This window comes from Telmatherina bonti, assembly GCF_933228915.1.
Source record: "Telmatherina bonti genome assembly, chromosome: 13".
In the NCBI taxonomy this organism is placed as follows: domain Eukaryota; kingdom Metazoa; phylum Chordata; class Actinopteri; order Atheriniformes; family Telmatherinidae; genus Telmatherina; species Telmatherina bonti.
This window is the reverse complement of record NC_136611.1, coordinates 14,897,320-14,914,355: the sequence shown is the minus strand read 5'-3', so window position 1 is coordinate 14,914,355 and position 17,036 is coordinate 14,897,320. Positions and strand designations below refer to the sequence as shown.

At 41.6% G+C, this 17,036-nt stretch overlaps 1 protein-coding gene across 1 annotated transcript in view; it reads right to left on the bottom strand.

Annotated features, from left to right (window-relative positions):
* The window catches only part of fbxl17 (F-box and leucine-rich repeat protein 17), a 240,334-nt gene that overhangs the window by 63,942 nt on the left and 159,356 nt on the right, over positions 1 to 17,036 (bottom strand). Inside the window, exon 9 of the mRNA XM_079250767.1 lies at positions 10,649 to 10,725. Coding sequence (XP_079106893.1) covers positions 10,649 to 10,725 — 77 coding nt within the window. The remainder of the gene's footprint in view (positions 1 to 10,648; positions 10,726 to 17,036) is intronic.

Genomic DNA, 17,036 nt, shown 5'->3' with positions numbered 1-17,036 from the left:
TTTTTCCTAATTGAAATGAAGGAAAATGATGAGCAAAAAAAAAGTTTTTTACATTTTTTTTTTTGTTTTGTTTTTAGACAACAAAAATCTGCAACATCAAGGAATTGTGAGAATTGCAATTTAAATCAAATCGGCACCCAAGAAATCAGAATTGAATTGAATTGGGACTAAAGCATATAGTCATAGCCCTAGAATGTACCATTATAGAGAGGGTTAAATAGACAACATATCAGTATATCCACGAATGATGCAAACAGACTAAGCTCCTTTACTGAATCCTTTTCCTCAGCAGATTATTTAAACATGCTGCGCAGTTCTGCACATTGTAACTGACAGTATTAAAGTTTCATTACTTGCCTACCATGTGCCAAACAGAGACAACAAGCTATTACACTATCTAAATCTATATCCCATTCTGGTTCGCAGCACTTCCAGTGTATGGTGGTGAATAACTGCTCATGGTTTGGGGGGGGGGGGAGTATATGCATACATAAATATGGAGTGGAAAAAATGTGGCAAAGAAAGAACTTGATAAATAATGAAAAATGCTGTTTATTTATGTCACATGCAAAAGAAATAACCAATAATCTCATATAAGTCCTCATCACTTATATTTACTGTTGTGGTCCCAGCATTTGTGACATTTTAAAAATGGCACACTGCCCTCCATGGAGGGTATGAAATGGATGCTGTGCTGGAGGTTTTGACATGCACATCAATCCAACAAACAATGCAGAAGAATTTAAAAAAAAAAAAAAAAAAAAAAAAAGGTTAAAAGCCTTAAAGGTTAAAAGCAAACACTGTAACTCTTGAGCTTAGAGTATACTCTAATGGCCTCATCAGACTATATGAGGGATCATAACAATCACATGCCATTTTTATTGTCAGTCAGGTACTAACTGTGCTGTTTCAGCTGCTTTTATGCTGAGTAACCTTCCCCTTATAAAAAGCAATACGATACTTGGGGGAGTATGTGTGCATGAAAATGTCCCCCTACGGCAAGGAAGACCCGTTACAGCACACGACAACGCACACAAAGATGTGTACACAAGCATAGAGTCACGCACATCAGTAAAGATGCATATATACTTCATTCTTGTTCTGCTAAAGGGGAGGGGCATGGGAGCCACATCTATCAACGTTCAATGTGTTTAGAGTAAAGCGCCTGAGATGAAAGCAAGAGGTGAAAGATGAATGGAAAGAGGGATGAGAGGGGAAAAGAAAAGGAAAGGGTTTGGTCATGGAACAGGACTTAGAGTAGTTTTGGGGAGGAGAAAGAGAAAAAAGGTTGACTTTGTGGAAGCCATGTAGGAGTGATCAAATGAGAGAGAGAGAGAAGAAGATGCTATAATTGAATGACAATAATCTTACAAGCTGACAGTTGAGTAAATACAGACGGACATAACAATGAAATGTCCAATCTGAGGGGCTCCATTCTTCTTATAAAACACAATCACAGTCTGGATGGTGGGCTGTCACTGTCAAAAATACTTATTAGAAATGTAGTGGCAAAGCAGCAGGCGCCTGCTAACAATATACTAAACCTTCCAACACACTCAGTTCCAACTTTAAACATCTAAACAGCATGTTTGTCAAGCTTTATCCTATTTTCTTAAAATGTCCACATTTCTCAAGTATTTTGAGATAAATGGATTCCCAAGAGCCCTGCGATGGACTGGCAAGCTTTCCAGGGTGTACCCTGCCTTTTGCTCAAAGACTGCTGAGATAGGCTCCCCCGCGACCCTTCGGTGGATTAAGTGGTTAGGATAATGAATGAATGAATGCATTCCCAAGAATGTATTCTGGGACCACCCATATGACAGATCACCCACCACATAAACAGAAAACCCTAACCCTTGCACGCCATTAAAGAGATTGTATCAAGTATGTTTCTATGCAAACTAAATCAGAGATCACGTTAAAGAGCAGTCATAGCTGTTGACTAATTTCAAATAATCAATCTGTGGGAATGTGTTTCTTAACCATTTTACTTTCCTGCCCAATGACAAGACAAAACTGTTCAGGGCCTATTGATTGGCATGGGGCTTTACAGACAACTTGCCACATTGGCAAAAGAAAAATGGTTCAATCATATTCATTCCCCACAGATCAAGAGTCCTCCTTGTGGTATGCCACATAACCACTCTCTTATGAAACAGCATTTGTGGACACAACAAAGTTGTGTAAAAGAACATCTAAATGGCCTGCGGATGAATTAAAGTGCCATCTACAGCGCTATAGTTCAGGTCACTGAGTGTATTTGCAAGTTTACAGAAACTGTGGACCTGCTAGGCTGAAAGCTGGCCGATGTAGATCAAGCTGGTAAGTGGTCACATGTGTGAGGGGACACATTTTAACACCAGGGATGTATGCAAATACCCAGAGCCGTCTATTTTTGATGAGATCATGAAATGGAAGCACAGTCAAGATGTTGGCCAAAGAGATCCTAAATTAGCCTCGAAACTGAAAGTTAAGGATTTAATACTTACAACTCTTGCAAATGCTCAATACATGAGTTACAGAATAGTGTGTATCTAAAAGGTGAAAAGTAATTTGACTTACACCACTGTGGAAGCCTGAAATAAATCCTCCCACTTTGCAACTCGACACTAGCTCTGCAACAAGTCGTCTAAAAGCAGACCAAAGATCCCCCTTGTCTTCCCGCTCGCTTGTCTCCCACAGGTGTCTCACTCGGTCTCACTTGTATTTGTACAGTTCTACACAGGAGGCCATGACTGACAATGCAAAGGATCATGGGGAGGTGTGTGGGTGAAGGTGGAGAATTACCATATGTAAGGAACAGAGGTACTGAGGTCTCTGTTTTTGAATCAGGATAAAGCAAGTGGGCTACAAGGGACAAGATAAGGGCAGGGACACACACATGCACACATATACACACAGTGCAGACATACAAAGGGATGCATGTGAATGCAAAACATGTGCACAAAAGAACAAAAGGAGTGCACAGAAGATGAGCAGCAGAGTGAGAGGAGACAAGTAGGTATCAGTGACTATCCAGGTGTGCCGAAGATGCGAGTTGGTCACTGAGGAAACGATTGGTGCTGGAGAGATCTGATTAACTTTGGGAGAAAAGCAGAGTAGGTTTTCTCATAAGGATCAGCTTTCCAACCTATATTTATACTGGGCTACTTAAAAGTCTATGCAAGATACAGTCAAATTCTGACTGTATCATAGTCCCTAAAGAAATAATCTACATAGAACATATCTGTTAAAGTTGTACACACCACATGTGTTTGTAGGTTTAAAAAAAAGCTTGCATGGTTCACTGAACTGAGGGAACCATCCACGTAACAGCTTCATATTTTGGTCTTTCCCTTTTACTTTTATCTCCACTCCCTTAACATTATCTCAATCAACTTAAATTAACCACTTTTATCTCATTTGATTTTGAAAGGCTCGTTTTTCTTATATTTTAAAGCAATCCGCACAGGATTCTTTTTCTATACATCTCCGTCTCCTACAATGGCTATTAGAATCTAGCATTGAAGCAAATAACTTGTTAATGTGGTGAAAAGTGGCACTGCAGCCAGAGATGTCATAATGAGCAGACGCTTTGTAGATACAGGGTTGTTAAGCAAAGGCTGGAGCATGGCCATAAGAAGAGATTACCGGAATTTATATTATCTCAGTACCCACAGGTCAAAGGGAAACACTAAATGTAGTCCGTATGAGAAGTCCTTTGGCTCACTTATTTTCTTTTCAACTCAAACAACTAAGCATCATTGATCAGGTTTGTGGTGGATATTCTTCAAAGTATGGAAAATAATGACAAAAGTAATGAAACCAGGAAATATTACGTTTATCTTTAATTACTGGCTTTCATTTCCATTCATTTTCTCCCTTTATCCAACACAGGGTAGCAGTTCCAGAGGGAATGCGGAGTTGTTCCCAAGTCAGCCAACAGATACAATGTTTCTAATGAGTTCTGTGTCTGCCCTAAAGCCTCTTCCCTGGGGGTTATGTCCACAACACTTTCCCTGAAAAGTGTTCAGAAGCAGTCTGACCAGATGCCCAAATCACTACGATATTAGCTTTACTCCAAGTTAAGGTCCTTATTCTGTTCCTCAGGGTGAGCTCAGTCTCCTCTCAGAGGGAACTCACTGAAGCCATTTGTACTCAAACCCACAGATCATGACCATTAGTAAGGGATAGAAGGTAAATCAACTGGTAAACGGACAGTTTTGCCTTTGGGCTCAGCTCTCTCCTCACCACAACAGATGGTGAAACTTCCACGTTACAGCAGAGTCGTCCCCTCCCCCCCCGCCTGTCAGTCTGCTTATATACAGGTTGGCATGTGGTTGCAACTTTTGAGTTGCATGTTAACAGCCAAGCAGAGTCCCAGTGGACATGAGAAGACCAAAATGGAATTAGATGTGGAAAACATGAACTGACTGATAGACTATCATCGAGTTTTAATTTTCACGTCTTCAACAGCTGTTTGAGTGGTTTTGGGGTTAAGGTTAGAGTTAGGAAAGCACTTATGATTATAAATGGGTCATTATCAAGGCACACAGTTTGATAAAGAATAAACCTTTTTATTTCAATCGCCTAGAGCAGGAAAACATTTCTAAAATGCATGCAGGGCTGGAAATTCTGGGTTAAGGTTACCGTTGAAGTTAGTTTTTACAAGGACAAAAACGGCACATAAAAGGGGCAGGGCTACTGTCCACTGGATATTAAAATAGGTAAAGTATTCAGTATATGACTGAAACACTGGGCACTACTGTTTATAATTGTATTGGGTGTGCTATTTCTTTGGAATACCATTGGGAAAAAACAAATATCCCTACAAAACAAACAGACAAAAAAACATTAAAATATGTGTTCTAGGATTAAGCATCACACTAAAGGCAAGTTTTGACCAAGCCAAGTGAGATTGCTGAATCTTTTTAGATCTACAAAAGATTAGGCCAAACATGAGTGTTATTCTCAATATCTTTACCATCAGTCATTAAGTTGCAGTTGTGAAAACCCCAGTTTACTACAGTACACAAATCTGATAATCAGGATCCAGGTGTTCAACACGTCCCCCGACAGCAGTAACTGGAACTAAAAGGTTATTTACACTAATGAGTTTTATGTTCTGTGATAGAAATGAGAAAAATAATGCTATTTTCTCTTTTCTTTCACAAGGCTTTCAGGAAGGTGATTATACAAAAAAAAAAAAAAAAGTTCCATTCTCATTTTTTCCATTTGCTCTCTCTTCCTCAAAAAAAAATAATTCTTCCAACCATCCACACTGGAAATGAAAATGACATATTGCCATTTTCTCTTTCTGCCAGCCGAACTTGTTTTTATGTCTCTCTTTCTATTTGTCCTCAAAGCCCCTATAAAAAAATAGACAGGAAGCAGGAGCTGGGAGTAAAAAACAGAACACTCAAGCACAAGAGGCTTGTGGACATCTCAAATGCACTCAGAGAGGCCATTAATAAAAATAATTAGCACAGGAGATGGGCGGAAAAAAACATGGGCTAGCTTGGCAGATATAAAATCTCATTTCTGTTATTTAATTTGTCAGAGCTAGAGGCAGGAAATCCACCAATCATTGTGTTAAAGCACTGAGCTGCAGCAGAAGGCATCTCTGTCCTGGAAGGACAAATGTACACACACAAACATAAACACACAGAGGCTATAAGTGGCCAAAGAGGGCAAGAGGGGTCATTAGTGAAGGAAGAGGATCAGATATCACCAATTCATCTTGGTCAGAATGATTAGAGAGACACCCAGAGAGAGGAGGATATATCATGGGGGCGGCTGTGTACATTTCAGGTTTAATGTACTTTTGTGATCTTGCAGTCATTAATCAAACACCAGCGGACAAACGCCCACATAATGCTTCACACACTCACAGGTGCAGTTAAGATTCAGGTTCAGATAGGTCAAAGTGATTACTGCTACTGTAAGTTTACAGAGGACAGAAATCTTTTCTGTCCTCTGTAAACTCCGCAACACACCAACATTCTTCGGGAAATGTGACACAATTAGTGTCTGGCATTAAATGTTTTTCAGTTCGGACTTAATAAAATCACTACAGAAACAACTGCAACAGGATGGGCAGTTATATGGTGCAGAGGTCAGGGAAATAATTGGAGTTGACTGTTGAGTCTAAGTGTAAAATTCAAATGCATGTTCACAGAATCCAGCTTATTATAAAATAGTATGGCTGTGAATGGAAAGTGTTTCTAAGGGTCACTGTGTATGGTGTAATGCTGTGGTTGCAACATGAAGCTCACCTTACAGCCTGTTTCTGAGCTTTTTACTCTGGTCTGGACATGATTCACACACTACACCCTCGGTCTGGTGCGCAGATGTTCTATTTTATTGATGAAGGTTCGACTTCATTTTACACTTTTTTTTAACAACTGCTGCGCACATGCACAGCTAGAGCAAAAGAGAAGTAATCTTGCAAAGAAGTAAAAGTTAAATTGAAGATAAAAAAATGTGACTACAAGACATCTCAGTGAATAGAAATAGGAATTGAGTCTGTGTTCAAGCAAACCAATATGATGATTATTGGGCCAGTCCATGTCAACTCACCTGACCTTTTCAGCTCATGTCACGAGCATTCACCCAGAAATTAATCAGGAAAATCAAGCCATGTTTATTCGGCTTTGTAATATAATGAGAAATTTCCTATTCATGAAATATTGAAGTATGCACCTTTGAAACATGTTGGTGGTAAACCCCACCAACAGCTTATTATTAAATCAATTTGGCCAAATTTGTGGTCAAGATAGATAAAACCAAGAGCATAATTCTGAACTAAATAATTGCTGTTGAACATTCAGCTTCATAAAAGAGACATTTAAAATTAATTAATTTAAAATTAATTTGAAAGTCTTGCACAAGATTGGATAGATTGACCTCATTAAGTCGCTGGTGAAAGTGGATTAAAAACGGATAAACATTCCCAAAGAACAAAAAAAGTACTAAGAATTCTTAAGGAAATGTGCAGTTAAAATAATGTTAAACTGGTTTTTGTGCTCTAAAATTTAGCCAGTCAGTGTTTTACACAGGACAAAAAGGTTACAAGATGTCCGTCCATCCACCCATCCATCCATCTTCTGCCGCTTATCCGGAGTCAGGTCGCGGGGGCAGCAACCTAAGCAGGGAAGCCGAGACTTCCCTTTCCCCAGCCACATTTGCCAACTCTGCGGGGGGATCCCGGGGCGTTCCCAGGCCAGCCGAGAGATATAATCCCTCCAGCGTGTCCTGGGTCTTCCGCGAGGTCTCCTCTTAGAGGGACGTGCCAGGGAGGTGTCCAGGAGGTATCCTGACCAGATGCCCAAGTCACCTCAACTGGTGCCTCTCAATGCGGAGGAGCAGCGGCTCTACTCTGAGCCCCTCCCGGATGACCGAGCTCCTCACCCTATCTCTGAGGGAGAGCCCAGCCACCCTGCGGAAGAAACTCATTTCAGTCGCCTGTATACTAGATCTCGTTCTTTTGGTCACGACCCACAGCTCATGACCATAGGTGAGGGTAGGAACGTAGATCGACTGGTAAATCAGGAGCTTCGCCTTCGCCTTTAAATGTCTCAGGGTCTTGTTCAGGTTACAAGATAGAATCCACATTTTGCTTCAAGACAAAAATTTATGGATATTCCATTTTATCATTATCAAACATTTTTTACTGAGTTAGCATTTTATTTAAGAAACAAAAAATCAGTGACTCGAAAAATGCATGAATAGTCTCCTTGGAAACTAAGTAAGTAATAATCCAGTTTTGTAAAAGATGTATAACATGGAAACATAAATATGAGTTTCTTTTGTCTTAAAGTAATCAAAATCAAATCAAATAAAATGCTTTCATATTGCAATTTTCATATCAAGGAGCAGCATGAAGTACTTTACATAAGAACAACAGTGATTAATAAATGGGTTCAGTGAACCTAAATGTGTCAACAGGTGTGTGGGTTTATAAAAATTCCAACCCTGAAAAAGCTATGAAAGCTTTTAAGAAATCACCACTGAGCCTGTAACAAGTAGGCAGCTCGTTTCTCTGTTATCTCGTGATAATGCAATGCTCAACAGGCTAATAACACCAGCGAGCTGATAAACAATTGCACACAATCAATCAACAGACATCAGCTCCACAAATTAACTATCGAAAGACTGATTGCTTTCTTAAGTTAACAAGCAAAAGAAACTTCAGTTCCAAAGTTGAGAAAACAAAAAGGAAAATGTCCATCAGGTCATTAGACAAAGCTGCTGAAAGTTGTTGAGACATCAAAAGAAACAGAAAAGAAATCTGGTTAAACTGCTGCCAAGTCTATGTAAGCATGCAAGTTCCCAGATTGTTGTCCAGGTACAATGCAGATTGTGGCTTTCTAAATGTACAAAAAGTGGTCAGAAAGATGATTTGGCCCCTCTTAAATGATCTTTTAGGATAAAGAAAACACAGAAAAACAACAGCTGGCTTCACAGCTGGAGGTGTTGGAGAATCTGAGTCCGAATTGCCCAAATTTACTTCCACAACCAACCCAAATAACCACTGCCCCTCGCAAAATCACAGAACTTGTGCAAGCAGTGACATTCACTGCTGTTCTCCTAATGCTTCAGAACAGAACTCCAACTGTGGATTGCACTGGATACGTAGCAAACCATATGGCTGAATGGAAGCCAGCAGAGGGGTAAAGGCAGTGCAAACTGAAAGAGGAGATGATGCTGGAGGGATATACAAGCTGCCAGCCTGTATGCTGAAGAAGAAAAAGCCATGCATGTCTCCTGTCAGACAATACAAACAAACTCTAATCCACAAACACAAGCAAATGTGTAGAACTTCAGCCAGGAGGAGTCATCGCTATGCACAGAAAGAATGTTCCTCCAGAAACCCAGACATTCACACTGTCATATGACATCCTTTAAGTAATCATCACTTCAACACATAGCCTGAGGGATGTTGCACAACTATTCAAAAACGACTGTATTTACACTACTCACAAAAAGTTAGGGATATTCAGCTTTTGGGTGAAATTTCAAGCCTAAAATGCATTCAAACCTGTACAGGTGAACTTAATGTGATCTTCTCTAAGCTTTTAAATGCACATGTCCAACTGTTAAATGTTTCAATAAATTTTGCACAAGTTGCTGTTCTCTAACAAGGAGCTTAACGGCAAAAATCACGGCAGGTGTGTGATCCTTGAATTGACCAATAAATGTCCTGGTTCAATTAGAGCTGGTGTTTAAACAGTTGTCCTCATCATGCTGTTCACATTTTGACATCATGAGACCAAGACGACACCTAACAATGGAACAACAGTCCCTTGCCATTGCGATGCTTCAAACAGGACGTTCTCAGACAGAAGTGGCCACTGAGCTTGGAGTGTCACAGAGTGTCATCAGCAGGTTGCAATAGAGATATCGAGAGACTGGAAGAGTCACAGAAAGGCCTAGAAGTGGACGTCCTTTGGCCACATCCCGTGCTGATGACCGCTACATTGTGAACACTGCCCTGAGAAACCGGATGATGAATGCCACTCAACTCCAGGCACGTTTAAGAGAGGTGAGAGGCACCCAAGTGTCACGTCAGACCATTCGAAACCGTTTCCATCAGCGTGGTCTGCGTGCTAGACGACCTGCACGGGTACCTGACCACACCACCAGGCACAGGCATCATCATCTTGGATGGGCCAGGGAGCATTTACGCTGGACGAGGAACCAGTGGGCCTCAGTGCTGTTCTCTGATGAAAGTCGATTCACACTGAGCAGAAATGATGGCTGGCAACGATGTTGGAGACGTCAAGGAGAGCGCTATGCATCAGCCACTGTTGTCACCAGGCGAGCTTTTGGTGGTGGCGGTGTTACAGTGTGGGCAGGGGTGTCCACTTGGTACAGAACTGCCCTACACTTTGTGAATGGTACAGTGACAAGCCCATACTACCTGAATAACATCATTAATCCAGTGATTGTGCCCCTACATGAACAGCACAGGCCTAATTCCATCTTCATGGACGACAATGCTCCTGCTCATCGAGGCCGCATCATCAGGGAACGGCTGTTGGAGACTGGTGTACCTCAAATGGAATGGCCTGCACTCTCTCCAGACCTGAATCCCATTGAAAACCTGTGGGATCAGCTGAGTCATCGTGTAGAGGCTCGAAACCCTGCACCCCAGAACCTCAATGACCTGAGGGCTGCCCTTCAAGAAGAGTGGGATGCCATGCCTCAGCAGGCAATAAGTTGCCTTGTGAACAGCATGAGACGTCGTTGTCAAGCTGTAATTGATGCTCAAGGGCACATGACGAGATATTGAGACGTTCAAATTTTTTGTTGTGGTGTAACTACCATTGTTGTTACCTTTTGTGTTGAATGAATTTTTTGAGATGAGGAAATCAGTAGTGCATCCTTCTACTTAAATGTCTTACTTTTATGATATTATATCACTGTAGCATGAACATATTGCATTTTCCATAAATTTCACCTGAAAGCCAAATATCCCTAACTTTTTGTGAGTAGTGTATTTAAACCTCTAGCTGCAGTGTGCCAACCAACAAGTAGGGCAGTAATGAGGGGCATCGCTCATGACGTGAAACTTTTCATAATGCTTTTAGCTATAAAGAGAACAACATGGCCAACAAGAAGAGTTATGAGAACAGTTGGTGGTTAACTGCGGTGAAAAGTTTCCTACCGTGGTCTGTGATTTTACATGACACGAGATAAAGCTCCTTCAGACTTCTCCCCTCCTTGGCGATGATTTCCACACACCTACAGAGAGACACAAAAGAGGGACAAATGTTTCAAATGACAACTGGAGCATCTGCGTGATGTAAACTAGGTACGGTTACACAATGTTTTTTAATTCACAATTAATAATTCCGAATTAACAGTATTCTCCTACGAATTAACTAAAAATAATAATTCCAAATTGAGGTTTACATGGAAACACGTTCTTACTTAATTCTTTAGATTGGCAGGTTGGGAAGGGTTCTAATTGGACAGGAGGCGGGCTTACGTCTAATGGAAATAAACAAAGTGTGCTTCCTGCTTGTCGTCTTTTCCGTCGTAACATGGAAAACTACAAAATGAGTACCAGTTTCACCATTATTGTGATTTTGAAGCACCAGCTCGAGCATACTACCGAAAATGGGAGGCAAAACAATATGTGGAATATGTACGTCATCTGGACGGCACAAGGTAAAGAGCATGCGCAGAATGATTGGAATTAACTTGTAAATGGAAGTAAAGTTTCCGTTAATCAGTTCAGATTTCAAATGTGAACAAACCAGCTACTTATTTTAGAATTAAGTTTAATTCCAAATTAACTTTTTCATTTGGAATTAGGTGTTTACATGGCCATTTTTCAGCAGTTTAAAGCGGATTTAACTTTTATTCGGAATGAAAGAAGAATTAAAACTCTCCGTGCTGGATCCTTATGGGGATCCAGCACGGAGAGCTGGGGGCCCTGCCTGTTTGGTCTGGGGGCTGTTGTCATGATGACCGCTGCTGTTTGGGTGGCGCGGGGTCCACCACTGCAGCTTCATGGCTGCGGGGTGGCCCCGTTGCTGCCTGGGAGTTGTGCGGTTGCTGTGGCAGCGGCCCCTATGAGCATGCGGGGGACTGGCTCCTGGTGTGGCTGGATCCCGAAGTATTGTCTCCTCAAATCAGCACCAAGTCAGAATTTTTATCACTGGGCCCTCTGCCTGCGGGGGTGGGGGGTTGCTTCTGGGCTCTTGGGGCCGTGGGGCCCGCGCTCTGTCTGCCCTGGGTGGCCGGTGCCCGGCGGGGCCGGTCCTCGCTGGTCCGGGCCTGCTGGGGCCTGTTCCCCCTGACTGGGGGGGACTCTGGCTGGGACCCCCCTCTGCCTCCTCCTGGGTCGGTGCATGGCTGGCTCCGGGGTGGGGCGGTTGGGGTCTGCGCCTGGGGATGGCTGCCGATGGCCCTGGTCTCGGGGGTACTCCTGGCGTGCCTCTTGCCTTTGTGTGGGAAGGGTCACACTGGCATGATCACCTTTTCCGGAACACGTTCCACTCTGCATGTTCTGCATGTGACACAGTCACCGAGTCGTCACGCAGTTTTATTCACTAACAGCAGCTAGTTTTCTCATTTCTGTTTGTTTCTCATTTATATTTAACTTTTTAGATTCATAGTTTAGTTACTATGATCTAAAGTTGGCTTGTATGTGTATGTATATGTGTTAATACTGGCAAGTGCGTATATGTTTGTACGTATGTATGTGTGTGTATGTGTGTGCATAGAGGTGTGTGTGTATATGTATGTATGTGTATATGTATATGTGTACATATGTATATATATGTGTATATATATATACACGTGTGTGTATATGTATGTGTATGTATGCGTGTGTATGTGTGTGTATATGTATGTGTGTGCCTGTATGTGTGTATGTATACATCTGTAGGTTGTTTTCTTTCTTTTTGTTTTTGGGTTATTTTTTAGTTGTTGTTTTTTTCTCTCCCTTTTCTCACCCTTTATCTCTTTCCCTTTTCTTATGAGGTGTTTCTTCTCCTTTCTCTTTCTGTCTTTTGTCTGTCCTCTCTGGTCCAGCAGTACAAACTCTACAATTCAAACAACAATACAAAATAAACATAGAAATAAAATAAAAATTCAGAAAGTCAAGGGGATCATTATATCTATAAAGCTTCCCTTGGCAGAGAAAATTTGCTCAGCAGAACACAGCATCCAGACCATCATTCTGCTTGCCTAAATGCTGGACAAGACAAAAAAAAAAAAAAAAAAAGAGAGAGAGAGAGAGAGAAAAAAAAAAAAGAAAAAAAAAAGAATTTTTATCACTTACTTAATGTTGTTAGTTGTTTTATTAACCAGAATTCAGTTAAAGAGACAGTATTCAGGGAATGATGTTTTTTGGGGAATGTGGGTGGGTTCTTTGCTCTATGTCCTTGTGTGTGTGTGTGTGTGTGTGTGTGTGTGTGTGTGTGTGTGTGTGTGTGTGTGTGTGTGTGTGTGTGTGTGTGTGTGTGTGTGTGTGTGTGTGTGTGTGGAAAGAGCTTGTGTCTATTTTTTTAAAATGCCTTTTTATCCACTGTTTGTTTTAATCCTTATGACTTGATTTTATCCTGTAAAGCACTTTGTGTTGCCTGAGGCATAAAAAGTGCTCAAGAAATAAAGTTTGATTTGATTTGATTTGATGTAAACGTGGCCATTGTGTTTTTGCTTTTGGTTCAAGATGTTCACACTTCTTAAGAACACAATGTAATGCGTGCACATTGTTCACTCTTAAACACACTCCTTCGCTTACTTACACACACAGGATTGTTCCTCAGTAAAGGTTAAACAGCACGACTGCAGGGTCACAACTGCTCACATATCCTTCCTCTACTTCTTTTTAACACACACATTAATAATTAAACACCTGATCTGATTAAAGAGCATGCGCCAACACAGTAGGGAGCATATGCGTGTATTTGTGCATGTGAGCGCGTGCGCAGGCGCACACATTAACAGCTGGCGAGCTCACTTCAAAGAACGATATCTGTATTCAGCCCGCTGCCTAAACCCAAAGGACCAACAGAGTGTGTGTGCATGTATGAGAGAAAGCATACACAGAGGAGGCCCGAAGGCAAGATCAGAGTATCTGTATCAAATGATTCTCTTTAAATGCCTCTAATGAGAAGAGTGCATGCAACAACTAGATTTTGATCTGCACATTTGACCCATTAACCTTCAGGAGAAAACGTTTTGATCTCATTGCTGGTGTTCTATCATGAAAATTAATGAGACAAAAAGACAAACGCGCGCGCGCACACACACACACACACACACACACACACACACACACACACAGACAGTATGGGCTTGAGGTGGTGTAGATCTCTCTCCTGTCAATGAGCTTCATGTCAAAGTGAAACATGGGAACAATATTGAGGCATTTGTTGCGGTGTGTTCCTTTCGAATGTGCACATACACACGGTATGACTGACAAGTCAGGGTATGCTCTGAAATGTACTGCACACATTCGCTGGCTCATCCCACCAAGGCCCGCGCAGACGCCAAGACTTGTTGTGAGAATTTGATCTGCGTTCCTTTCATGCTGTTTATGCTGCATCCTCACTGTCGAGCAAACAGAAGTGAAAATAGGATTTGGATCAACGGGGAATTCAAGACGGCGAAATTTCCACTGCCTGATTTGTAAGTTTGTGAGAGTTTTTGCTCCAGCACTGACTTAAGGTGGGACACAATCCGAAGATGTCACTTAAGGTGTGATGTATCACACGGCAGGATCAAGGAGAGAAAGATGCAAGTGAGAGAAAAGTTTACTTCTGAAATCCGCATATCTGAGCGCAGACAAAGCTGTTAAAATGTACACTGGCCTGTCTAATTTAGCTCACTGGACTGTATCTTATTTCGCCTTTTCCATCAAACTTCTCTCTCTGTGGTTGTCTGTGCCTCTCAGCAATATCAGCTTGTCCTTTTTCTGTTTTGTCACTCTCCCTTCTCTGCTTGTTTATGTTTTCAGCTTAAGCAATCCCCAGCCCTACCCGCTTTTTTTTTTCTTTCAACCCACCCCTCTTTTTCCCTCCATCAGGGGCTCCTGCTGTATATCGTGGATAAGAAAGCCTCTCCTCCAAAGAGAGAGCAGACCTGTTGCAGGTGGTCATTGTTGGAGGGATCTTCTGTCGTGGTCAGCCTTAGATAAGATTCAGTTCAGCCTGGGGGATCACAGTATCGTGCTGTGTGTCTTGGGGCTACAACATTAAAGCAACTAATGAATGAATGCCTTGGGAAGAACTGGTGGAGAAACAGATAAAAAGAAAGTAGCAATTCAGGGATGCTGCGACGAAGGCAGAGTGCATCCTCTGGGAGCTTGTTACACTGTGCCTGGGTCCCCGGGGTGAGAGCAAAAGCAATTAGATCAAACATCAATGAATGAAGGAGGGAGAGATGGAAAGTGACTGCAGCAGGAAACGGAGAAAGGAGAAACCTCGATACAGTAGCAGAGGGGGTACATCACAGGAGAAGGGCAGCGCTAAGGAAGAGAAGATTAGAATGAGAGCCCACTAACAAGGTTGGAGTGAGGAGATATGACAGGATGAGGGATGACGAAGGGGATGAGGCAGGATGAAGCAGAGGTGTGTGAAGCTATGGCTGAGGGAGGGTTTTAAAGCACATGAAAAGGTCATCAAGATGCAACTAACTCCACCCTAAACACCAAAAAGGCTTCGCTACCATGAATTAGCGATCTGATTTTTATCAATAATGTAAAAAGCCGGAGACAAAAGCATAAGTTAGGCATGATGTGGATACTGATTACTGAGCTTCAACATCTCCACAGGCCTCAAAAGGAGCAACAATGTGAGAATGCATTGAAGCTGGCCAACAAGCAGTGCAAGGAGCAGGAGAAGCTACCGGTAATGCTTTCACAAGGCTGGAGGGCGGAGATGAGGAGGAGAAAGAGGAGAAATAAATTCATGGAGGTTGGCTGAAAAGTTGAGGAGCGCAGAGAAGGGATGAAGGCAGATGAAGAGAGGATAAAACAAGTGATGGAGGCATGGGGGTTGAACGATTAGGAGGAGGCGGGAGGGGAGGCGGACGGATGAGGTGACAGAAAAACACGAGAGAAGAGCACGCGGTGTGAGATGCAGGTAGAGAAATACTATCAGGGAAGAAACAAGAGCGGCGTGAATGTGTGCAGAGTAAAAAAAAAAAAAAAAGTTTGGAAACAGATGAAATAAATTGTTGCTGGTGAGCGAAGATGTGGCGAGCAGAGGAGAGGAAACAAACAAGATAATATAGAGAAAATGAAGAAGGATAATGAGGATTAATTTGAACCATAACAGAAGAAAACTGAAGAGAAGAAAGTGTAATCACAAGAGGAAAATGATGATGACAAGTGATGAGGGTGAGCGAGTCAATTGGGTTGTTACCACAGGATGGGGGGAAAAGACGCTTAATATTACTGATGTATAAAATAAAAAAGCCGTTTGTTATAGTTATGTAGCTAGCTCATACGCAGCTTACGGCATTTTTTTTTTTTTTGTGCCAATTTAATGACAATAAAACCGTTTCCATGACAACTAAGAAGCACATGTGTGAGCGATTAGTGTAACAAGCTGCCAGGAGGGGATAGAGGACGGAAGACAGCGAGCCTCATCAAGGGGTCAACGTGTGGTTTACTGTCACCGCTCTGCTGGCACAAACAGCTAGAGGTAAACAATAAAACTGTCACTCCTCTCTCTATCTCACTCCTACAGACACGCAAACAAAATCAAACTTCTCTGTAGCTCTTGGCGAACCAGGAGTTTTAGGAAATTTCTCATCATTAAATAAATAAATGGAAAAAAAAAAAAAGAAAAAGAAAACTGCACAGACATTTTCTCGCTAAATTGAATTATTCAATCCACACCCCTGGACCTTGAGGACTTTACTTAACCCTCAAACATCTTTTATATTCTATTCTGTTTCCTTGGCAGCCGGCTGATGCTGCCTGCCAAAGAACTAAGCCTTTTTATTTTTACTCTGAAAATATAGAAGAATCATAACAAACAGATGCAAAAGGGTAAAAAGTTTGTTGTCCTAAGTGAGACAATATTCTACAAGAGGTTCTCAAAGATTAAGTGACAGTTTGATTATTTACAAAAGTTGTTTATAGCATCAAGGAAACACTAATACCTCATCACTGAAAGCATGTTCCTTTCATTACAACAAGTTGCACCGTCGACAAGCTCAACAGTGCAGTTTAATGTGGAGATGAGCCTGGTTGGTTTTTCAGCATCTACTTTAATTACTACTAACTACATCAAGTACAGATGTCATACGTCTTGTTTTTGAAAAGACAGTTTAAAAATGCATTAGGAAACTTCTTAAAGATTCGCTGCGATTCTCTGTCAGATTTTCGCACTTTGGCGCCCCCTATTGCCAGATAATTCAGCATCCTGTCTGTTCTCTGAGTTCTCCCCAACCAGTAAAAGTCAGTGCATTGTTGACTCTTGTCTTATCTCTTGCTCTGCCACTATCATCAAGTTTATCTGGAGGTTGTATTATGTAAAATAAACAAACGATTTTTTTTTTTTTTTTTAATAGACTTTTTTTTTTATCTT